Source organism: Sinocyclocheilus rhinocerous, unplaced genomic scaffold, assembly GCF_001515625.1.
Source record: "Sinocyclocheilus rhinocerous isolate Xijiao unplaced genomic scaffold, SAMN03320098_v1.1 scaffold1116, whole genome shotgun sequence".
Lineage (NCBI taxonomy): Eukaryota > Metazoa > Chordata > Actinopteri > Cypriniformes > Cyprinidae > Sinocyclocheilus > Sinocyclocheilus rhinocerous.
In genome coordinates this window covers 299,027-325,952 of record NW_015659716.1, presented here as the reverse complement: position 1 = coordinate 325,952, position 26,926 = coordinate 299,027, and the positions used below count along the sequence as shown (strand labels likewise).

At 35.5% G+C, this 26,926-nt stretch overlaps 1 protein-coding gene across 1 annotated transcript; it reads left to right on the top strand.

Annotated features, from left to right (window-relative positions):
* The first annotated feature begins 63 nt into the window (after positions 1 to 63).
* Positions 64 to 3,479, top strand: LOC107724168 (forkhead box protein B1-like). The gene is made up of 2 exons (XM_016532977.1): positions 64 to 1,204; positions 3,415 to 3,479. Exons 1-2 carry the CDS (start codon positions 352 to 354, stop codon positions 3,477 to 3,479), a joined length of 918 nt encoding a protein of 305 aa, XP_016388463.1. The 5' UTR covers positions 64 to 351.
* The last annotated feature ends 23,447 nt before the right edge of the window (positions 3,480 to 26,926 follow it).

The window sequence follows — 26,926 nt, the reverse complement described above, 5'->3', positions numbered from 1 at the left end:
CCAAGGCGATTGTCATGTGATAGCAAAGAAGTGGCACATTAATGAAGCGCCTCTACAGGGGTCTTTTCTGCCCATGTCGCCACATAAAACTATCAGATGGTTAGAGGAAGGACATGGAGGCAGCCACTTAGCTCTTAGTCTTATCAAGAAAGACGGAGAGAGAGAGAGGATCTGGTCCATTCAAGCTGGCCTGGGAAGAAGGAAACCCTACTACTTCTTCTTTCTTGAGTTCACAGCACCAGAGAAGTGAACTTGCAGGAAGACTCTCGGCGCTCTTCAGAGAAAATAAAAATACTCAAAGACACAAAGACACAGACTTCCAGCTGAATTCCAACGCAGAATTTGGACAGGATGCCTAGACCCGGGAGAAACACATACAGCGACCAGAAACCGCCGTACTCCTACATTTCCCTCACCGCTATGGCTATCCAGGGCTGTCCGGAGAAGATGCTTCCACTTAGCGAGATCTACAAGTTTATCATGGACCGCTTTCCTTACTATCGGGAAAACACCCAGCGCTGGCAGAACTCCCTTCGCCACAACCTCTCGTTCAACGACTGCTTCATCAAAATCCCCCGGCGCCCGGATCAGCCCGGAAAGGGCAGCTTCTGGGCTCTCCATCCCAGCTGTGGCGACATGTTCGAGAACGGAAGTTTCCTGCGACGCCGCAAACGCTTCAAGTTGATGACATCAGAGCACCTGGCGCCCAGCAAGCCCTCGGACGCTGCCCACTACCTCCAGCAGCACGCCAAGCTCCGGCTCAGCGCCCTGGGCACCCACCTCCCCCAGATGTCCAGCTACAACCTGGGAGTGTCCCAGCCGTCTACATTCAAACACCCGTTCGCCATCGAGAACATCATCGCCCGAGAGTACAAAGTGCCGGGAGGGCTGGCGTTCTCCACCGGGTATCCCCTCCACAACCAGCTGACCACAGCCTGGCCCCATATGTACAGCACTAGCATGATGGACAGCGCGGCGACCATCTCCATGACCAGCAGCGATTACAGTGCCTACGGTATGCCCATCAAGTCGCTTTGCCACGGCGGACAGACCTTACCGGCGATCCCCGTCCCGATCAAGCCCACGGCGTTGCCTCACCACATCCCCGCTTTCCTGTCGAACTCTCCCCAGTCGCTGAGCCCGACTTCCCCGCAGACAGCGACCAGCCAAAGCAGCCCCGCCACCCCGAGCGAGACCCTGACGGGTCCCGCGTCGCTGCCATTAAATTATAAACTTGGTCATCAGAATATTTTTTCATTAAAATTGTGTAAACGTATACATTTCCTCTTGTATTCGTTTGTGAATTTAGCTAGTGTTTTTCTCTTTCTTCACACAGACGGTCAAATTCTCATGTACACTCAAAATGTAAAAAACAATTACATTAAAATATTATTATTATTATTAAAATTATTGAAATGCAACAGTAATAGCTATAGTACTACCTTTTCCTCTTTACAAACTTTTGCTTAAGTAAATCTATTTTATTTTTTCCTTATTTAATATTAATACAAATATTAATACTATATTTTCTTCATAAGCTCTTCTTTTTAATTTTAGAATAAATACCGGTGCATATTTTCTGAACATCTTAAATGATATAAATTCGCTCATCGGATCATGCAGGTGAGCATTTTTTCTTCGAGGAAAAGCACAACCGACAGACTGGAATAAATGAATGAAGCTCTTGATTAGGATGCATGAAGTTACTGTGCCGCAGTCACAGCACACACAAGCAGACTCATTCATCAGCTCAGCCACTCACTTCAGCTACAAAACACTCCACGTCGAGTTTTAAACCTTAACATTTACATTTCATCAGAAGGCAGACATACTTTCGAGGAGAGAAAAAATACGTTATGCATTGTTTATTTCTAGAAAACTTTACTATATTATATTTTATGTTTGCAAACTGCTTATTTTAAATATTCCTGATATTCCAAAATGTTTTTCTATTTTAGTTTTTTAATTGGGTTGAATTAAATTCTTAACTAACACAAACCCCCCAAATCAGTTTCAGTTTAAATGTAATTACCTTTCATTTCTAAATTATTTTTTTTGAGTTTAAAATTACTCTTTATATTTAATTATTATCTATATATTAGGTTGCCCGAAATTTTTACACTATGATTTCACCGCTTTTCAGCATTTTACCTCCTTTTTTACTCTCAGATTTAATGGGGGGTCCATTGATAAAGGATATGTCGCGGTCAGAATGCGAGAAACAGGTGCATTGTTTGCGTCCCCGCATAGAGAGCAACAGCCTTCTCCGGGATATTAAGCAAATACATTAGAATTCCGTCACTTTATGCAATTGAGCTGATCAAATAAAGGGTCCCTGGCCACTTCATTCACCCTCATTCACTTGAATAGAAAGTGCAAAGAATTGCAAACTTAGACTGGGCCACCGATGTAGATTTAGTCTTTTTTCAGAAAGACAAAAAGGCCGATTTCTCACAAACACATAGCTGACTGGGGGACTAGGAAACGAGTTCTGAGACCCCTTTGGAATTTAAATCCAACCCCTCCCCCTGAGAGACTGTTTGCACAACAGTGCAAGTTTTTTTTTTCCACTCTTCCCCTTTTGCTTTTCTTTTCTTTTTACTTTCTTTTCTGGGGTTTGACATTGTGTTGCATTGATGTTTACTCTACGTTATCATACTGATTATACAGAAGTGTATGTTTAGCTTTTTAAGCATTTACTTAAACAAGGAATATAGGCTATAAAAAATATAAATATAAAACAAGCTTCACAGCGGTATAATAAATGTAATGTCCAAACATTTGTTTTATTTATTCATTTTATTTAAAGATAAAGGTTTAATCAATAGACATGTTTTGCATATTAAACAATTTTACAGATTTAACACAAATATTTCGTTTATTATTATTTTTTTTATGAAACTTCAAAAAACGAAAATGTAATTAAAAATCAATAGACCCGTTTTAAATGTCAAAAGTTTTTTCTTAATTTTATTTAAAGAAGATGAAAAGTATAAATCAACAGGCATGGTTTACAGAAATTCATTTTATCAGTTGTAGCTTTAAAATAATAAATAATAGCTTTACTGAAGAAAATGCATTTTTCTTATTATATATTCATTTACAGTTGGTTATTATTGTATTTATTTCAGCATTATTATTTTATTTGACTAATTTATCACTAACATGTAAAAACGTTTCTTTTAGAAAGACATAACATAAAACTATTGCAGTGCTGCTAAACCAGCTTGGGTTACTGCCTAGTGTCAAACAAATATCATTTATGTATTCATTAAATTATTATCTGTCATATGTCCAATATTTTATGAGACTTAATATTTTCATAAATAGATACAGTCCCAGCGCTTTTACCTTTCAGCATTTACACAAACTGTCTGTCTGATAGCTAAAATGATAACCTCTTCAAATCAACAGTCAGGCAAATCGTCCAACACATTATGCTGGAGAGCAGCAGCTTGTTGGGATTTCGGGGCTCGTAATAACGAAGGCCTTAGTTGTCTTCGAGTGGGCTTTTTCTCTGTTCATTAACACCGACGTGAACTCTGTTGTGTAAGCAAAGACAAAACGATCCACTACTGTACATGATCCACTCCTACAAAGAAGAAGGTCATCCTAGGCACGAGGGATAAAATATAGAGCGTGCCACGCAAAACCACAATGTGGTAGTTTAATTAAAAGAATTAATTACAGTGGGAGCCCAAGGTAATTAGCATGCATAATTTATAATTTGCTTAATGCACGCCGGCTGAGGCGTCGGTAATAAACTCGACTTAACCTCCAGCGGAGAGAGATGAAATGGACAGTGGACGGCTGTTTATTGTCGAGCAATAAGTCAAATCCGTTTGACAGAACTTTGGTTGATTTTAGGCTTTTGCTGAACTCGAATGACTTCATTTGTTTTGCAGGATGAGAGGTGAACTTGGACTCGGTCAGCAAAGGTAACGTAAACACGGAGGTGTTGTGACAGATATCGATGGCAAATAGCGCCAAACAGTTCGCTAAACCAATCATTTTATATCCCAAAGGGTTAAATGACAGGATGTAAATCAAAACAGGTCTGGTTGTAACTTCTTCATCAACAAACACGTTGTTGTTGTTGTTGTTGTGCAGCATTAATGGTCTGAGGCCAAACAGTTCGCTATACCAACATATCCCAAAGGGTTAAATTTGGGAAAACTGATGTAGCCTAATTCAAAACAAGTCTGACTGTAACTTATTCAATAACAAAGGTAACTCGTAAACACGTGTTGTTGTGTCAGATATCATGGATGGTTTGAGGGTAAATGGCGCCAAACAATTGGCTAAACCACATCCCAAAGGGTTCAATTTGGGAAAACTGACAGGATGTAAATCAAAAGTCCGGTTTTAACTTCTTCAACAAAGGTAGGCTAACGCATTTGTTGGTGTGTATAGTTTGAAGGCAAATAGCGCGAAACACTTCGTTAAAACAAACAAACAAAAAACAATAATTTTATATCGCAAAGGGTTAAATTTGGGTTTACAAGATGTAAATCAAATCACGTTTGGTTGTAACTTCTTCACACATGCTGGTAACGGAAGCACGGGTTCTTCATTAACGCTGTAAGTATCTGCAATAGCTTAGGCCTATATACCTGGAGTTCTCCGAAGGTCTGTACTGACAGAATGAGGACAGATTTGGGTTCAGCAGCGCACTCCTCATGTTTCCACTCATATTATGGGCTGTCAAAACACTGTTTGTAAAAGCGTAAAAATTAATCGACGCTAAGCAAAAGTTGCATTCGGTTTACTCTGCAAATGTGACAAACAGCACTGCTGAAGGAGGAACGGATGTGTGTTTATGCTTTGCTGATGGCTATTTTTCTTTCTACTTTGCAGCCACACGTTGATTTTTACTAAAAACAACCGCAATAAACAAATATATTTATACACTCCGTGCATGCTTAGCAAAAAATTAGGTATAGGCCTGACCCATTGTTAGTGGAGGTACTAGCTAGTCTCCTAGGAGACATAAGCAAAATGATTTATAAACGAATAAACAACAACAAAAAAAGAATAAATCAATAGCATAAGTAGAGAATAGAACAAATAAATGAATAAAATTGCACAATAAATAAATAAATACATTTTGGGCAGTTACACATCTGCCATGCTTAACCCAATCAGAATTGGTAACAGGTGCTTCTGATGTCACTGCCATATATCTTTATGTTTGGGTTCATATAAATAATCTCATTGTAGCACAAGCTTCAGAGAGTCAGTGGACCCCTCCGGTGGGGGTCAGGCTGGTCTCAGACGCTTGTTTCCAGGTACGATGGACACCAGAGACAGTGGGGTTGGGGTTGAACACCCGTGTGTGCATGAAATTAGAATGTCAACATCTGATTCATGCTGGTGGGCAGTAACTGTGAAACAAATTATGTCAGTGGGAGGTGTCTCACATTTTCTACACTGCTGCAAGCTAAGAGCTGAATGTGGGGCAGGACCGGATTCCTATTGAATTAGAATGAAAAGTAAATATTTATAATGCAGCTGAAGAAAATATGATATAAAAGAAATTGGAAACACAATGATTCTGATTTAAAATAGGTTGCGGAGGAATCAATATAACCTCACACTAAATATGTACACTATAAAAAGTGAAAACTATTTTTACCTAATATTATTTATAATAATATATTGTAATATCTATACACACACAGGTTATGTGAATAGAATACAGACACGTGTATAATGATACTGTATATAATGATATACATTCTACAAAAAATATATTTTATACTTTTTGATTTATAAAAATATTTGTATATGATTGAATACATTTATGATTATGAATACATTTATATTATATTATATTGTATTGTATTATATATTATGCTATGCTTTCAGTGTTGATTAATTCAATTTTATGTGTTTTCCCCATGATTTATAATCTCATCAGAAATTACAAATGTTAATTTAGACAGACAGACACACACACACACACACAATTCTATTACAAAATTCTATTACAATATTATATTATATTATATTATGGCACCATTCAGTGGTCATATATTTTTGTTTCATGTTGATCAATTAAATTGATGAATTAAATATTACGTGTTTTTACTTTATTATGAATACATTATGAATAAATGTGAATAAATAAAAGTTGACTATAATTATATTATATTATATTATGACTTGTCAGTGGCTGCATTCAGTGGTCAGATATGTTTGTTTCATGTTGATTCATTAAACATGATTTAGGATTACAATAGATATTATCTCGAGTTTCCTCCATTCGGTTGCACCTGGTCTCTTAACTTATTAAGATGTTAAACGCATTTCCTCCCTGTTAGAGTTAATGGGGCTAACTTAGCATAGCAGGGGCAGTAAAAGAGTTCCTAATTGTTATTCAAGATAAGGATGTGTATTGTCTCAGGAAGGTGATAACAGGAACCATTAGCCGGGATCTTAGGTTTTAAATGTCTCTACTTTCACCTGAGCGGAGGCTGTCCTGTCTTACCAGTTCACGAGGTCAACTGAGCAGCAGTCTCAAAGCACATTTGTTTGAATTCACCGCTTTGCACCTAATTTATCACAGCGTGTCACCTCACGATGATATTAATTATATCCTCTGTGAAATGTTGCAATATTAGCTGTAGGAAGAGTTTGCTGCAGGACTCCATTTTGAATCCCCAGTTGTTGTTCCCATGTTCAATAAGAGAACCCATAAATTAACATATGTTCTGACACTTCTAACATCTAACAAAAAGCCAAGCCGAAGCCTCCAGACTCTGCAGGGCTGTGCAGGTTCAGACAGAGCCCAGCGTGAGTTTTTCCTCCTCCTATTCATCACGCTTCAGGCTTCGGCTCTGTCAGTCTGGGCCTCAGCATTCCACGCCACCAATCAGAAGCCCTAGTGTTTTCCCCATGCATTCTCTAAAATATTATTCCATCTCGGCTGATTCTGGCCAACAGCCCATGATGTTACATTTTGGTTTTGACGCAAATTGGAGAATGAACGTGCGGGGGGCTCGGCTGTGGCGTTTAGTGTTGTTCAGCGCTGTTTGTTTTGGAGGACAATAGCAGTTTGGCAAGACTCCATGTTATTGCAGTTATGAAACCCAGCATGTCTGTGCAGTGAGCTTGCTTTAGTGTAATAAGTTAGGTGTAGTTGGATTATAATTGGGCATAAAACCTCTTTTGACATAGGGTACATTTTAATTGCGTTCTTGATTTTGTCATTTTGTAGAATACTGTCCTATTTTTTTTTTTAAGTATTATACTATATCCTCAAAACCCCAAATCCCAGTATCATCATATTTTTAATAGCTGTGTGGTAAACAAGCAACAACACAAAATCTACACCGGGATACATTAGAACAATTTTGGATTATATAATTAAGATTTTAACCAAAAACGGTGTTCTCAAGAAAAAATAAATGTAAATGTCAAATTATCACATAATATCAAGTTTCTTTTTCTTTTTTTCTTTACTTATTTATTGTAGTTTTATGCAGTCTGCTGAAAAACTGCTTTCATACATTTGTATTAATTAATTTTGTGTTTCATAATTATTCTACTGTTTACATTTTTCTTAAAAACCTTTAATAAGGCAACAGTATACTTTAAATATAACATTGAGATTATAAATTATGGGCCTAACTTGGTGATATGTCTGTAATATTTATGTTAATTCATTCATTAATTATTCATTATATGGTAGCAGTTCATTTAAAATACAATTTAATTTAAAATCATTTAAAATACTGACCAAGTTACATTTGGAAAAGTTTTCTGAATTTTTAAATATTAAAATTACTGGTAAATCTTAGACAGTCCTAGATTTGTTGTTGTACTGATATAAACCACTTAACCAGATTAATTATGGGCATATTTTAATAATATTGGTAATTAGATATTCTATAGACCATATATCTATAGATCTTATTCAATATCTATAGATATGTAAATGTTTTATAAAAACTTTATTTATGCACTTTTATTTTTAATTTATGAATTAATTAACATATTACTATATTATGATGTATTATTATATATTATGTAAATCTATATACATATTACAGTTTATAGACTTGAAATGTATATATTTCAATGATGTTAAGAAACAAAATAATTAAAATTGATAATTAAATAAGAATACTAAATTATAAAATACAATATAATGTCAAATAATATTATTTAGGGAGAGAAAAATCTTCGTAAAAAAAAAAATATATATATAAAATATCTGGTACAGCTTAACCTTTCTCTCTCTTCTTTTCCCTCTCTCTCTCTCTGTCAAAGCTCATTTAACCGCAAACATAAACATCTCCTTTTAATAATGGGAGCTAGCAGATTTGGCACTCGGGTGTTTGGGTGCTGAAGAGTCTTCGCTGCAAGGCGTTAAATATAATGCATTGTGTTGCCTTCTTGAGCATCAGTAAATGTTTTCACCGTATATAATAGCTATGTATGAGTCCCCCATTTGTCCTCCATGTGAAAAGATGGACCTCAAAATCATACACTGTTGGAAGGGGTTCAAATACGCAGAAAATGTTGGAAAACCAAAGAATGTGCAGGAGCTGGAGGATTTTTCTGAAGAACAGCAGGCAGTTGAACTGCTCAGGACCAACTGTGTGTGTGTGTGTGTATATATATATATATATATATACACACACACACACACACACACATTAAAAAGTGTGTTTTTGTTAAATAAATGTCAGTTTAAGAAAAAAATATTGGCACATCTAGATTTTGTCACATTATCCTGATTTTGTTCTTCATGTGAATTACTCTTTCTACCGCTTTTTTTTTTTTTTTGTCTTTTTATTTCAACATCAAAACCAAAGGAAAACCTGATAATTTCAATCTCAACATGGTTTTCTTGCACTGTTGGGTTTAAAATAAGTATGATTTTTATCAGAACATTTTGGTTAAAAACACACTTAATCCAAAAATAATCATCATTCATTCACCCTCATGTTGTTATAACCCAGTATAAACCTTTCTTTCTTTCTTTTTTATTTTTTGAGAAACAGAAAAGAAGATATTTTGAAGAATGTTTAAACTGTTTTTGTCCATATAATGAAATGTTGTTTTGGACCCCATTGACTTACATTGTATGGTCAAAAACACAGAATTTTCTAAATCAAGCCATTTATAAAATGGTTAATTTTCCTAGGTAGCTAGCAGTTTGTGGTAATATTTATACATTTTTGTTACATTTGTACAATAAACTGTCACCACTTGATCTGGGCCCTGAAGCCAAACCAGTTGAAACCACTGTGGAAACATACAATATGAGATCCATCAACTGCTAAGAAACATCCATCAGCCCCTGGGCTTCATCGTTGCACATTTGAAATCTACCACACTGTATTCAACGGCAGAGGAAGCTGATAGTTGACTAAAACGGGCCCCTGTGACATGCAGATGGATGCCTCTTGTTGTCGAATAACAAGGCCCCATTGTCCCGCTAATGTAACTCCATCGGTCTTTGATCCAATCCCATGTTGTGACGATCAGTGTGAAAATTCGCCGTCAAGAGCACGATCTACTACTTTGTCTTTTGTTATCGTGATAATCTGCCGCATTCAAATTCGACTTTGTTCTTTTGTGTCTTTGTCGGCCGAGCACAATGCAGGGTTAATTAGCAGCCGCCGCAGCTCTCTGCGTTCCTCCACTGTTAATCACACTTGAAGTGTCCTCTTCAGAGTCAGCGACTCTCATCAGTGCCTCACTGCAAACACGGCCAAGGTCCAGCTATTAACAAACAAACAAAATAACAAACAGAGCGTCGTTAATCCTGTCTTTAGGTGACAGAAGAATCGCATCTGTTCATGGTCAGCATGGAAATATTGTACAGTGGGACCAGGTGTGGATGAACTACTTAAATGAAATCATTTTAACGACATTTTGAAATGTTTCGACTGGTCTGACTGCTATTGAGAAAACTGGTATTTGATAGACAACTTACTACAAGCGTACATTTGGATTAGTAGGTGCATTACCTGGGAATTGAACCTGTGACCTTGGCATTGCTAGAGCTATGCTCTACCAGTTGAGCTACCAAATCAAGCTGGTTTAATGAGGTTACATTAAACAAAATTATTTTTAGGGATCAGGGGTCAACCAGAGTTATTATAGTTAACTAAAACTAAATACAAACACAACAAAATTCCTAAAACTTTAACTAAAAATATTAATAATTTAATAATAATAATAATAACTATACATATATATCGAGGGATGTGACCAGCATTTGTTTGTTCGATTTAAAAAAACAAAAACATTCAAAATATTAATAAAAACTATAATAGTATCTCACTGATACTAAAATAACACTGAGTTAAAAGTTACTCAATTACTAAAAACATATATTGTTATAAATATCAGGGTAAGCATGTGTATTTCATGTTTGATTTTATATGATATGATTTTGTCTTTGTACTATATCTGGAGTCCAGAGATTGGGCTAAATTTGGGTCAATTGAATAATTTGTTCAAAAATACAAACATGTACAAAATAAATACAATGACCTTATTATGACAGGGAAAGGTCATTTGAGGCTGTAAAATTTCATGTGGTGCGATTCTCCAAAACCCTACTCATATTATTAATTAAAATTGACGTTGTTTAGAAAAAAAAATTACCTTGAAAATGTATTTTAAAAACCTTTCTAAATTAATGAATAAGATACATATACAAACATGTATTCAAAATGTTAGGAAAATATATGACTTTTTACTTTTTTACAGTGATTAAATGGTAAGCTTTCTTGATGGTACAACAATTTCAAAACCAACACGAATACAGTTTCTAAGAACTTGACTTGTATTTTAAACTAGATTTTAAAAGATTTGATTTGTCATTGACCCATTTAGATTTCTTCTCTTGTCAGACACTTTTATCCTCAGGAATCGAACCCATGACCTTCCTCATAACATCCAGTCCACATAGACAGGATCCGAAAGATTCTGAGTGTCGTATTTTCTCTCAATATTACCCTTCTTCAGAGCAAGATCTCTACATTCCCTGGTGGTCTAATTTATGTTAAGTCACCAACCTCCCCCATGGCTGTTTTGAAACGTCTGCGAATGGAGACTGTGTTGGTGCAGCCTAGCGCTGCGCCAGAGTCCCCGGTGAGATTACTCTCCACGGGAAAGAGCCACTCACCGAAACCATCTGCAAGTCCATGGGGCAGTTTGGGAGGAAAGACCAGACTTCTAAAGATCTCCACTCTCAACCCGCTTCCCGTGCGAAGCTAGTAATTAATTCTGATTCTGAGGAAGTCAGCGGCTGGCCTTGGATCAGCGGCATGTGTAATACACAGAAACCAGTTCTTCTGGGAAAACTGCTAGTCTTGGAATGGACAATTGAGCTCTGCAATGTTTTGAAGCTAAAGGAATATTCTAGTTCAACTCAATCGGCAACATCTGTGATGTCATGTTGATTTCCACGCCAATTAATTTCCACTCGTTCCTCCTTTTCTTAAAAAAAGCAGTAATCTGGGTTACAGTAATGCACTTACAATAGAGGCCAATACAACATGAAATACACTGTAAAACTTTTGTCCAAGTTGTAAATAAAACAAAGATTATTGGCGTATGTTTTGCAAGAAAATACTATTTTCTACTTCAAAATTTCATGTTTAATTCGTTGCCGTTTCTTTGCAATTGTCTGTTGAAATTGACTAGCAAATTTCTGAGTGAACATTTGCTTCTACACCGATAAACATCAAAATACTCAATGATTTAATAGTATAGCCTAATAGTATCTAATAGTAATAAGATATGAACAATATGCATGTTAACACGATTGTAGTGTGGGGAAAAAATCATTTACTAACCTTTTCTGTGTACAGTTATATAGTTTTATAAGTTCTGTCAGGACCACTATCGTCAAAGATGATTGACAGTTAGCATACAGTTTGGATTGGCGGTATGGTTCTGTTCTGGGCAAGAACTCCCTGCGCATCCATGCAGCCTAGCATGGATGAGAGCAGGGAGAGGAGCAATAACCCCCCCAGGGTAAACAGAACAGAACCAACATAAATGTATTGTAGATATCGTTAAAGTTCAATAATGTTATGTACACATTTTAGAATTAGTCTGATTCAAAGGAGAATCAGAAGGCTGAATCCTGACTGACAGAGGAGGAGCTGGGGATGGAGGAGTGTAAATAGCTATTGAGCAATGCGAAAACCGCTGATAATACTGAGGGACCTTATATATGAATGCTTAGATAGGTGTCGTATTCCGATAGGTAGATGGGGATCAGCTGAGAGTCAGCTGATGCGAGCTTGACTAACGTGACCTGCCAGAACTAACGCTACACTAGATTTATATAACTTTGTCGCCATTACAACCCAATGCCATAAACCACAAAACTGTGTAAAATGTGATCCGATTATTTACATATTTTACAGCTCAAATATTACACAAGTTTGAACAGAACAATGAATATGTGCTTTTATAAAATTATAAGCTTCATTTCTGCTTTTAAATGGGTCCCATTCACTTCCATTGTAAGTGCCTCACTGTAACCTCCAGTTTTGCTTTTTCAAGGAACGAGTCAAAATGACTTTTTGTTGTTACCAACTTTATGCCACAAATGCTGTCAATTAATGTTTGAACTTTTTAGAAATGTGATCTGTGGTCAACTGAACATGCATTGACTCTGGAATACTCCCTTTTAAGTGAAGTTAAAGTGTTTAGGTTCAAGAGAATGGTAGTTTGGTTGAAGCAATTTTTAAGATTACATCCAAAGTTAAGAGTTATTGCGAACTTTTGAGTTATTCTAAGAACAGTTCGTAGAAATGGCACTGAAAATAATAAAATAACAGGACTATGCACATATAAAACACATTTTGCATTCTTGAATTTTTTATTTTCTCCACATGACCATGAGCCTCCAGGTAATGCGTGTTAGTTACAGTATCTGTTTACACATGTAGATGCTAATGAAGCTTTAATAAACAAGAAATGGCACATTGCCGAAGTCAACGGCGATGATCCGCTGCCAACGCAATCCCAAAGTCACAAAGTTCTCCAAGGAGCGTTTTCCTTGCCCAATCGTAAAAAGAATGTAGGTCGTTTTAATTCATTTGCAAATGCGTCGAATGATGAAATATGATGAAATTAAGAAAAGGCGTATAGTTTTTAATAAACCATTAAAAGGAGAAATGCATTTCCGGGAGCAATTAACTTTGTGCAGACCTCATCCGTATTAATGCATGAATAACTTATCTGGAGTTGGTGGGTTCTCATTTTGGCTTCCTTTTCCCAACTTGTGATAGCGATCAGATCTTCAAAAGTCAAAGGGGTCACACTTACCACCCTTCTTCATGTAATTTACATAAATACAAGTTTCTGCACATTCAGTTCAGAGCGTCACCTCAGGGTGAAGCATAACTCACAGCGCTGGTTTAGAATTGGACCGACTGGATTGACTGGATGACTGGTCGCTCACAGTTTTCTTCAAAGACAACTCATTGACATATAAAGTATGTAGGTTGCTTGGGTTTTGGATGAAACTGACCGCTGACAGCTGTAATGTAACAATGTAGATGGTTGATGAAGCTACAGTATCAAATATTCACTTTTGTAAATAACGTTCCTAATGTGCTGAGTATTTTGCATTTCCTAGGTAGGCAAACCCTTTGGAAATTTACCATGGCTTTACTATAGTAACACTAAGTGTAGTAACTATGGTTATATAGCAGAAAGTTTTATAGATTTAGACTTTATTTAGGTAATTCACGCATTAAGTCATATCAAATTAAATACTTAATAACAAATGCATTTAAAAAGAAAATAATTTAGCAATATTTACATATTTTTTTATGATACTGATATAGGAGTTGTATTCCTGTATTATCTTTATATTATACCCCATACTATAATAACTTATGTATTCATTTGTTTGTTGATATGTTTGTTTGTTAAACTATACAACTACATATACAATATTAAACCAAATTAATAATCAAAATAATAAAAAATAACGCACTAAAATATTTAAAGTACTATATAAATCAAGAGATGTGACCAACCTTTGTTTGTTTATTATTATTATTATTATTATTATTATTATTATAAATAATAATGTTTATTACAGAGCTGTATGTATATATTGAGGGATGTGACCAGCCTTTGTTTGTTTGATGAATATTTTTATAACAAAAAAAAACTTTTAACAAAAGAATTAAATAAATTAATAATAACAATAATAATAAACCATTTTAGATTATCTCAAATTTATATGCATTTATTTGAACCATCGAGAGAAACAGAAATGAAATTCCGAGTCACTCTTACCTTTTTAAAGTAGCCATTCTCCACCGGTCCGTTGCTCTTGCAATCATTGGGAATAAGAGTGTCCGTCATTTCTGAATTCTCAACCGATTGCATCGATGAAATTCAGAAAGCAGAAGTCGTTCCTGCAGCTCAACAGGTGTGTGTCTCTAAGGCACTCAAGACTCAGATGTCTGTTGTTGGTTCACTGTTGTGCAAACTCTCCTAATCACTTTCAGCATTCGCTATTTGCGCTGCACTTCCCCGTCCGCCCCCGCCGGATGCGTCACGACAGCGGAGCTGCCCCCCAGTGGGCGGAGTCTGTCTGATCTTACCTGCGCAATGGCCACGCCCCCGATTCGACTGGCTTATAAAAGCTCAACTTCAACGTTATTTTTAGCTCAGACATTGGTGACTTTTTAACTAGACGGATAGTTTTCAAATTACAGACCCACACGTGCTTTCTTGAAAACCCTCTACTTTCTGATTTGAAAAAAAAACAAAAAAAAAAAAAAAAAAAAAAAAAGTTGACTTTTTTTTAAAGGGAAAGGTGTCATTTTTTATGTTAATTATATCTCATTAACCCAGCTTTTATATCGCTAAATTAAAACATTTCTAGGTTTATTTCCCCAAAAACTTTAAATAACCTGACATAATATCATAATATTGTACAGACTAAGCAGTGTTAGCCAATGGCATGAGTTTGGGGCGGGGCTATCAGTTTTCCCAAACAATTGTGAAATCATAATTTCTGGTGACACCGATGGTCCTGAAATGATGTATTGCTCCTTTAAACAAAGCTGTCATTTTAGGTAAAAACTTTTGACCAAAAATATAACATTAAAAAACAGTGTTGACGTTTTTTCTTAAAGGTGAAGCATGTCATTTGTTGATGGAAATGTAATATCTTCGATCCCAGCTTAATATACAGAGATGACTAGAAGTAAGACATTTATAGGTTTATTTCCCCAAAAAGTTTAAATAATCTGACAAAATATCAAAATTTTGCAGCGACGAAGCACAAACAATGCCGTGAGTTTGGAGCAGGACTATCTGGTTGGACCTATTTGAAAACGGTCATATTTTGTGATGCTAATGGTCCGGAAATGTCAAATTAGCTTTAAAGATCTCACTAAGGTAAAGTGCTAATGGCCTTTAACCGAAAATATGACTACAATTTTTTTCTTAAAGTTTAATATTTTTTTACATTAATTTAACGTTCAAATATCCACAATCCCAGCTTAATATACAGTCTAACAAGAAGACATTTATAGGTTTATTTCCCCAAAACTTTAAACAATCTGATAAAATACTCGACAAAGCAGCATTGGCTCAAATAATGGCATGAGTCTGGGGCGGGGCTCTATGTTTGGACTAAGCACTAGCAGATGGCGGGAAACCTGTTTGAAAACATATTTTGTGATGCTAATGGCCCAGAATTAGCTTTAAAGATCTCACTTAAGTAAATTTTGATGATCTTTGACCAATAACAAACCTGTTCGAAAACATTATGTCTAGTGGCACTAATGGTCCAGAAATGAAATGATGTTGCTCCTATAAACAAAGCCCTCAATATGATAAAGTGTTAATGATCTTAGACCAACACGAAACTAATATAAAAAATGCACATTTTTCCCATAATTGCTCTCGGAGACAGCAGGTGTTATAAAGTGCAAGAGTTGCATTTGTAAAATTCATCTTTGTGTCTTAGCAAAGTCCTTTTTTTTTTCCTTCTCACCGCGGCAGTAGATCAAGACTTGTTTGAACTTCAACCTCGCCTCACGTCTTGCGTTGCAAAGCCGAGCTGTGCTCACATTGGCACAGAGCTGTCAATCTTCTCTCACCTCTTTTCTGCCTTCTTCTTTTAAATACTTTTATTTGTCATGGCAAGGTCTGCTGAGTGTGACAGTGTGTTGTAAATCTGTCTTATACCGGGTTACTCATCCATGTTGCCGCATTATAATGGATCCAGGTTGACGGGAATAGGAATATTTTGGCGGATTTCACAAAAGATGGCGGCGTATCGCTGCATTATTATTTGATTCGTGCACTTTTTTTTTTATTTTTGAGCACATTTATGGGCATTATATCCCATTCACGTCAGTTTATCAAGCAGTCTGCTGTAGCACGTTTAGCTTGTGTTTCAAAGCAAATCCCTGAAAACGCTCCTTTCCTCAGTGAGTCGCTCTTTTTCGCGAGTCATTCTCTCTTGAATCATTTTAATCCTCAGGGGGCTCAAACTCTGGCTGTCAATTCATCAGCCGGTGCCAGCGCTCGGGCTCAGAATAAAACCAGCCTAGCGTGAATATCATTCTGTGGCCGCATGAGCTGCCTTGGTGAGCAGTGGGTTTGAAGAGCGAGGCGTCACGGGCCTCCCTCCGAATGCCTGCCGTCTACTCAGCAACCCTACAGTGAAAGGACCACCCACTTAGGCTTGAGAGGGGATTTCAAGCCTGCGTGCATGTTCTGGGCTTTAGCCCCTTTTTGGACACTGTTTGCTGTTCGTCCGATTGTGCTCGAGGCCTTCTTCGCTCCTCAGCATCCTGCGGTTAAGCTGCTGTTTTTAAAATATTCAGCCAAAGGATGAAATGGGATGAGCGTTCATGTTGAGAGATGTCCGAATCCGATGAATCGGAGATAAGATGAAGTCAAGATGCGTGTTGACTTTACGAATTTGGCTCCAAGAGAATCCTGTTGTGATCATGTGATATAGCTAGTTATTGAAGATGATTTTGAACAAAACTTTTTGTCGTGAAATATTGACGCTATCATTATTGAAGATTAAAATGAAAATAAAATGAAATCATTTTCCATAATTGAAACAAAAATTAAAAACGAACAAATTTTGGTAAAAACTGAACTGAAACTAAACATTTTTTTTAATCCAAAACTAACGAAACTGAAATAATTAACCCAAATTAATTTAGGTATTTTGGTATACATGGTATATTATAAAAGATGACACCTTTACAAAATCCCTGGCCCTAAAACACAATTTTGGAAGTATTTTATTAAAATTGAAAACTAACTAACTAACTAACTAACGAAATAAATAAATAATGAAACTAGAAAAATCGGGAAAATTCTAACAAATGTATAAAAAATAAACCAATATACATATTTTAGTTATATTAATTGAATTAAGTTTAATTACAGTAATTTTTAATATAAATATAAAAAAAACCTAACATAATTGGTGAACTGAAACTGTTCTAAGACGCAATTCCATGAATCCAAAACTAACAAAAATAAAATGACCACAAATTAATTTTGGGTTAAAGTTTTGGTATTTTGGTATACATGGTATATTATAAAACATGAAACCTTTACAAAATCCCTGGCAGCTCTAACATACAATTGTGGCAGTATTTTATTAAAATTGAAAAATAACTAACTAACTAACGAACTAACTAACTAAATAAATAATAATAATAAAAAAAATCTGAAACTAGACAAATCTGAAAAACACGAACAATATATATGTGTGTATATATATATATATATATATATATATATATATATATATATATATATATATATATATATATATATATATATATATATATATATATATATATATATATATATATATATATATATATATATATATATATATATATATATATATATATATATATATATATATATATATATATATATATATATATATATATATATATATATATATATATATATATATATATATATATATATATATATATATATATATATATATATATATATATATATATATATATATATATATATATATATATATATATATATATATATATATATATATATATATATATATATATATATATATATATATATATATATATATATATATATATATATATATATATATATATATATATATATATATATATATATATATATATATATATATATATATATATATATATATATATATATATATATATATATATATATATATATATATATATATATATATATATATATATATATATATATATATATATATATATATATATATATATATATATATATATATATATATATATATATATATATATATATATATATATATATATATATATATATATATATATATATATATATATATATATATATATATATATATATATATATATATATATATATATATATATATATATATATATATATATATATATATATATATATATATATATATATATATATATATATATATATATATATATATATATATATATATATATATATATATATATATATATATATATATATATATATATATATATATATATATATATATATATATATATATATATATATATATATATATATATATATATATATATATATATATATATATATATATATATATATATATATATATATATATATATATATATATATATATATATATATATATATATATATATATATATATATATATATATATATATATATATATATATATATATATATATATATATATATATATATATATATATATATATATATATATATATATATATATATATATATATATATATATATATATATATATATATATATATATAAAACCAATATAAATATTTTAGTGATAATATATTAGTTAAGTTTAAGTTTAGTTTTTTAACTCTTTCTTTACTTTTTATAATAACATTTGTAATAATATAATATTAAATATATCATGTATAATATGCTTATAATGTAGAGTATTATTATCTAATTATTCTGTAGTAGGTATAATAGTTTTAAATTTAGTCTTTTTTTATACAAAAGTATATACAAATTTGTCTAAATACTGCTATACAACGAAGCAGCATTGGCTGAACCAATGGTGTGAGTTTGGGGCGGGACTCTCCGTTTGTTTGGCAGAGGAGTTTTTGAACAGGTTTCATTTTTGCAGTTACGGAACTGACAGAAAACATTTCCCATCACCCAAAAAAACTGCTTTCTAAACTACTTCGCCATTGCAATTCAAATACTTCTCATCATTTGTGTACGGTTTCCAGCACGGCTGCCCGCCAACTCTGTGAGGTCTTGTATGTTTGGATTCCCAACTTCAGCGCTCCACCCTAATGCATTTGTCCCCAACTCCCCGTCTTCATTTACAACCTGTTTTTATCAACGCGCCTCACAAAGCGCAACAAAACAGGGGGAGGGGTAGCGGCTCTTCCCCATCGGGGCCTGACATCGACGGCAACATTGTCCGTGAAGCCCTTCGGTATCTCCATCCCCTAGTGCAATATACAAATAATCATTTCCATATGCAGCAGAAAGGGTCACGGCATTAGCAGAGGGAGGAATGCTTTCGGAGGGAAATATTGTTCAGCAATGACACAGAAGTAATTTGGGTCTCGCCGAGTGATTCCATCAGGGCCTTTTGTCGCCTCAAAATGTTTGACCCAGGGGTCTGTGTCACCCCTGTTAATGGCCGCCAGAGTCCTGTGACAGTCGGAGAAAGTAAAACATCTCGCAACTAATAGCGGGCCTCTAGAGGCCCGGGCATAAATATTTAAGCGCTCTCGGCTTGTCCCGAATACTAGGGGGTCTCCATGCCTTGTTTGCACATAATGCCAGTTGGAGAGCGAATATGAGAATGAAACAATCGAAAACTGTACGCTTATCAAGCGGTCCGTCTAGTAATCGACACAAGATCGGCAAACGGCATTATTTGAGAATACAAACATGCTTTTAATCCACTTACGCCTAAAGATTTAAGGCTAAACTAAGATTAGCAATGTGATCTCATTTGCGCAGTGTTGCTAAGATTACATCCATCCTTTCCTCATTGTGCACCCAATTCTGGGGACTCTCATAAGACTCCATTTCTCAAAGTAAACTTAATTAAATATAGGAGCAGTTGAGGTGGTTTGACGTGCCATGAATGATCGTCCTCGCGAACAAAGTGGTTACACAAGCCGTCGAATTATCTCTGTCAAACTTTGGCGTAATCTGACCTGATCCTCTTAAAAATATTTAAATGAAGGTATTAGCATATCAATGGGAGCCATGGAAACCTTGTGTATATTCTTCTTCTGGGCGCCTCTTTAACATACGGCTTTAGAAAAGCACATCTCTTCCGTCATGTTTACAAACAACAAAACAAACAATTCCCAAAAGAAAGAGCTGGAGTATTTTAAAAACACCATGATGGATGGAGAGAAAAATGCGGATGAGTGAAAAGGAGAGAGCTAAGCCGGAGGAGAAAAGGATCCAGCTAAGTTTAACTTCCTCTCGGAGTTCAGTCTGTTTGATATTATCCTTCAAAGACCGCCGTCTTTTCCCTGATAATTTCGGAGGGCGTTTTGGAATATATTTCAGACATTTCTGAAGTATGAGGTAAGCCAGGGATGCTGAAACTCTGGCTGAAAGAGAGCAAATCTCCCCCCTTGTGGCCGAATGGAGAACTCGCAGCCAATGTGTCGTCTTCTCCAAATAAAAGTGTCGCTAAAAACGAAGAAAGTCAAAGAAATAAACCCCACGCGCCAGCCTGTTTGCATCCACCGCCATAAATATGGAGATGTTTGTGAAAATAATAGCACTTCCCCATGTACTTCATTTCCATACTGGGAAAACTGTTATGTATAGCTAGTGGCCTAATTGGGTTCTGGGAGAGCGGATTAATTAATATGTGGCTAATAGGCACAAACATGAAAAAACAAACTTCTTTACTTTTTCACTCAGATAGAGCATAGCATTTTTAAGCAACTAATGTAAATTATGCAGATTGTGTTGATTATGCCGACGAGAGAGAGTTCTGTGGGAGGCTTCTTAAAAGACTTACTTTCCTGGCACCAAACCAATTGAACATTTCCATAATTAAATCATGTTTTTCTTAAATTACGTTCTGTTTGGCTTGAGTCCCTGTGATGTATTTATCCAGTTCGTAGTTTATACACCTTGTAAAACCTCCTTTATGATCAGCAAAATAGGATATTTTGGGAATAACTCCGCAAACGCTTTGTAATCATGCCTGCAGAATCGCTATATTCGCATATAGGTTGCTTAGTAAGACATTTCCCTTCGGTACATCATGTTTCTATATTTCCAGCATAAGTCTGACAGGCCTCAGGACGATCGGTGTACAAAAATAGAGCCAGGCGATGCCCATCAGTGATATTATCCTCCAAAGACCTCCCGTCTTTTCCCCGATCATTTCGGAGAGTGTTTTGGAATATATTTCAGGCATTTCTAAAGTATGAGGTAGGCCTGGACCCCCAAACTCTGGCTAAAAGAGAGCAAATCTCCCCCTTGTGGCCAAATGGAGAATTTGCAGCCAATGATCGCTTTGAAATCTGGCTTGTATCTTCTTCTCCAAATAAAAGTGTTGCTAAAAAATAAGAAAGTCAGAGAAATAAACCCCATGCGCCAGCCTCTTTGCATCTACCACCATAAATATGGAGATGATTTATTGTGAAAATAATAGCACTTCCCCATGTACTTCATTTCCATACTGGGAAAACTGTTATGTATAGCTAGTGGCCTAATTGGGTTCTGGGAGAGCGGATTAATTAATATGTGGCTAATAGGCACAAACATGAAAAAACAAACTTCTTTACTTTTTCACTCAGATAGAGCATAGCATTTTTAAGCAACTAATGTAAATTATGCAGATTGTGTTGATTATGCCGACGAGAGAGAGTTCTGTGGGAGGCTTCTTAAAAGACTTACTTTCCTGGCACCAAACCAATTGAACATTTCCATAATTAAATCATGTTTTTCTTAAATTACGTTCTGTTTGGCTTGAGTCCCTGTGATGTATTTATCCAGTTCGTAGTTTATACACCTTGTAAAACCTCCTTTATGATCAGCAAAATAGGATATTTTGGGAATAACTCCGCAAACACTTTGTAATCATGCCTACAGAATCGCTATATACGCAATATAGGTTGCTTAGTAAGACATTTCCCTTCGGTACATCATGTTTCTATATTTCCAGCATAAGTCTGACAGGCCTCAGGACGATCGGTGTACAAAAATAGAGCCAGGCGATGCCCATCAGCACAAAATATGCCCAATCAGCAAAATCCCAATTAGCAAAATGGCGGTTCAATGTCATCTTGCCATTTTCAGCAGAACATTTTTATAGATTTAAATACCTACTCAAGCTCCGTCAAGAGGGATTTTTATATAACTAGAGGCGAATAAAGTGTGTCAGGCCCAAAAGTCGCAATCGGGGGCGTTTTTTACTTATTTGGTTGCAAAAACAGCCCAAGCATTTTACAGATAAACCTATTAAATATTAATACCAACTAATGACGGTTTCTGTCGATGTGAATATAGTTGCATTTCCAGTCTGGAAGCCTCTAAACCCGCCGTGGTCTCCATCCAGCCGTAAATCAGCACGTCTCTTCACATGTGATAATTCTCCAAAGTTAAACATCCATAAAAGCCAAAGGAACTCTGACCTTCACCATCTAACTAAGCAAGGAAAGCCAATGATGTGTACCGGTCTGCAGTCACGCTGCTTGCGTTATGATAAACTATGGGCCCGCGGTTGCTAAAAAATAACAGTATGTCTTCGTTGACATATATAGGACCGGCAATTCAAAGCGATCCCAATTTATTTAGCACTAAAATATTTTATTGTTGGCTATAAAGCATATGGCAGAGGGGAGAGGGGAAGGACGAGGATGTCTTGACAGCAGGGCTCCTCCGGCTGCATTGTTCACCTCCGAGGAGAAACTGTCTGAACTTATAAAGGCCTCTCATAGTGTCAGTGCAGGCTGACGGTTAAACTGCAGTGTTGCAGGAGTTCTGGTTTTCTTTTGAAGGCGAGGATTGCAGAGATTTGTGATCAAAAGTATGTTTTATTCTTTCCTTTCACAATCTTGCTGTAAATCGTTGCCATTGGATAAACAAGAGTGTTCAAATTAGACAAAAAATGTTTAGCAGAAATATACATTTGATTACAAAACAGTTGCTAAGAAAATAAATAGGTTTAGCATGCACAACAATGAGCACAATGCTAATCAGTATTATATTATAGCTGCATTCATGCATATTATTTTCATTGAGTGCAAATGTAAACACAATCCACTAAACAGTCAGTTATACTGATCACACTGAGTCCCAGCGCCGAGCCTCTCCATTATAATGCGGAGTCATTAACAATCCCATAATGCATGCAAACCGAGAGGAAATAAGCCCTGACTGCATCCTCTGCCATCTCTGCCCTTCACAGCTGTCATGGCAAGATCATAAACAGCATTTATAACAATCTGGCTTTAGGGTGAGAGTGAAACGACCCCCTTCGCCTTCCATTCAGACTACAGAAGTCACAGGCTTTATGAAGCCACTGGCTTAATCGTTTTTCTTCATAAAAAAACATATGAATTCTTAAGATGCGTAAGAAGTCACACAAATGCAGTCAATTTTATTAATTAATCCCCATGTTATTTATTGTCAATGCTGTTACTCACTTCATATGACTGGTTGACCTGAATGTATTTTCCAAACCCACTGAGTACATTGTCAGTTTCGTCTGATTGATTAATTAATTAATCATGGGAATGACCAGAATGCTTTCAGAAGGGGTGCTCAGCACATTCCCACATTTATTTGCAAGCTTTTACATAACAAAAGCACCGGGCTGAAACAACGCATCCCCTCCTAACAAGAATTTAAGAATTTAAACTCACCGGAGAGAGAATATCTTCCTAGGTACATCGTTAATCATAATTAAGCGAAGTGTGACAGCAGCTTAGAGGCCCTTTTACTGAACCACCCCCTTACGTCCTAAAGGAATACTGTCTCATATCTCCATTCACGCGGATCAGGTGAAAAAAAAAAAAAAAACACAAGGTGCATAATATGATGAGTTTTTGCACTATTATGCCGTTTGGCCTTGTATTAAGGCAGATCATCAAGGGTTTTGACCTCTTGTAGTGAAGAGCCCAAAGACATCTGGGAAGCTGGTCCCTCTAAGTTATCTGTCTGCTTTGCAGATCTATGACTGTTCTTTGCACAGGGCTAAATACCATTTAATTTAGTCCTGCTCCCATATTCATCTTCTTTCTGTGATTTATGGACTTTGTGTGACTTTGTTTTATTAATAAAGGTTCCAGCTAGAAGCAGGAGATCCTTTTTGGCCTGTTTTGGCAATGCATTAAGCAATAAAAGGTCATATAAATAATAATAACAAAAATCAGTAAGGCGAGTAAAAGACCAATAACTTTAATTCCTTTTCACACAATACTATGACCTCGAAATGACTTTGACTTTTACCATAAAGCATGATTTCTAAGACATTTTGTCATTTGCATCACATAACCAGCTCCATATGTATGGCTTTTCTGACGTAGTAAATTTGCTCGGTAGCACACCTGGTACAGCAGTGCACTTGCAGTGAAGAGTGCTCAGGTACTAGTTGCGTAAAAAAATGAATCACAATACAACAGTTCAAAAACTTGTAGAAGCAAGCTAAAATGGCACAGTTGCTTCAGCAAATGCATATTTATCTCACGGTTAGATTTACGGATGGGTTTAGTGCAGGTGGGATATTATTTTCAAACAAGACAGAGCGATAACCATTTAGCAGCACTCACCAGCCATTTCATCTCCAAATTGCCAAGATACGCACAACAACCAATGTAATAAAACAATCAGTTTTGGATAAACCTCTACATGCTTTTAGTGCCACTCACTGGACATTTCTCTTTGAAAGTGCTGCAAAACATTCAAGAAGCAATGTAATATCATTTCGCAGAAATGTTGCCACATGCACGCTTTATCAATGAGCCTGGGTCAGTTTCTATGGTTTCAACTTACTCAACTGATTTAAAAAGTCTGGTGGTTTTAGCTGGTTTAAAGTGATCTTAATTGGTTTCCTAGCCTGGCCAAGCTGGTTTCGCTGAGGGGCCAGTTGATCTCCTAACCTGGCTAACTGAGAAGAACCTGAAACTCCACTAAAACCAGCCTACAGACCAGTTTCATCCAGCTGGGAGACAAGCAAACCAGGTTGTTTTTCTTTAACAGTAGGGTAAACTCAAGTCTCAGGTTCTCAATATGATGCACATTTACGTGCATTTCATTTAGTGAGTTCGTTTTTGCAATCATATTTACAAGAGGACTGAAAGATTTGTTTACGTGGGGGCATGTTTAACCTGTATTCCAGGCTGAGGAGGAAGATGAATTAGTCCGTGTACCCTTACCCCATCATGTGGTCTCTCTGGGGAGTTTCCCCCTCCTTCTCATCTTCCTACAACTGATAGACATGGTAAACAACACATGGATAAACAACCCGAATTATATGTCTTTAAATCCTATTAATCTTCTTTTGTCATAGCTCCCTCTTGCTTCCCAAATGCTACCAATGCTGTATGATTTGTTTAAGTGCTGTCTTTGAAGGGAAATGGACATGAAAAGATCCTTTTTGAATTCCAAACTGTTTAAAACATAGGGAATTATTATTTTAATGCACTTAATCTCTATGAAGAGACATTTATGGAAGCCAACACAAAATGTAGGTTTTACCTAGCCCTATATTAGCTTTCTTTAGCAAAGCTAGAAGTTCATGCTCTTTTATTTATGCATTGTCAAGAAACACGTTTTATCAGCTATATTACACTATAAAATAAAGCATATAAAGCAGAAACTATCATAATAAAATTAATTCAGTTGAGCTACAAGAAAAGGCACTAACGCATTAGCAGAGTTGGAACGACACAGTGCAGCTATGTTTAATGATTTCAAGAACACATCTGCTGAAGTAAGATCCAAGATAGACAGTTTTCACACCATTTTCATACCTCAAATTGAATGTAATCAGAACATTTTACTTTTAGACAGACAAAAATGCTAATGACGTTGGTTGTTATTGCTCATGTTTGAAAATGACATGCCATCTACACTAAACTCAACCCTAAATTTAAGTGATATTGTTCATGAAAACAAACGTGTGATAAAAATGTATTTGTTGATGCAAACATGCCATTTTAGCTTGCTTTTACAAGTACAAGAAACTTGTTTTTCACTGGACTCGTACCCGAGTGTTTCGCATCACAAGTGCAATGCTGTACCGGGTGAACTACTGAGCAAAACCCATGCATATGGAGCAGGTTATGTGATGCAAGCATGAAAATGTATTAATTTGAAATCATGCACCATGGTAGGTTAAACTAAGATATGGTTATACCGGACTTGCAGTGTTGTACCAGGTGCGCTACCAAGCAAGTTTACTTTTTTAGAAAAGCCATACATATGGAGAAGGTTACGTGACAATTTAGTAGTTTACAAATCATGTACAAACTGGACGAGACTTTATTTCGACACTCAACAGTCTGTCTATATGAGAATTAACCATCTTTTCTGAAATCTCAGTTTCAACTTGACCTAGAAAACAGACCCTGAAGAACATACAGGCAGCGTGGTTGTGCCGTCTCAGATACATGAAAGCCATGAGTCATCTACTGAAGAGTTTGCACCTTCTAGCACCTATGTTAGCTTGACTTGAAACTTAGGCAGACAGATAGCATGCTAAAGGTTACATCGAGGTCAAATCAAAAGTGAAGATGCCCCCAATGCATGTTTTTCTCCTCTCTCATTTTCTTTTCTGCTGCCAAATGAGTGTTCTCCATCCTTGGAAAGGGGGACTTGTTAATTGCCCTGTGATGCCATAGTGCTGTGAAGCTCTATGACAAAGTGAGCATACCATCTG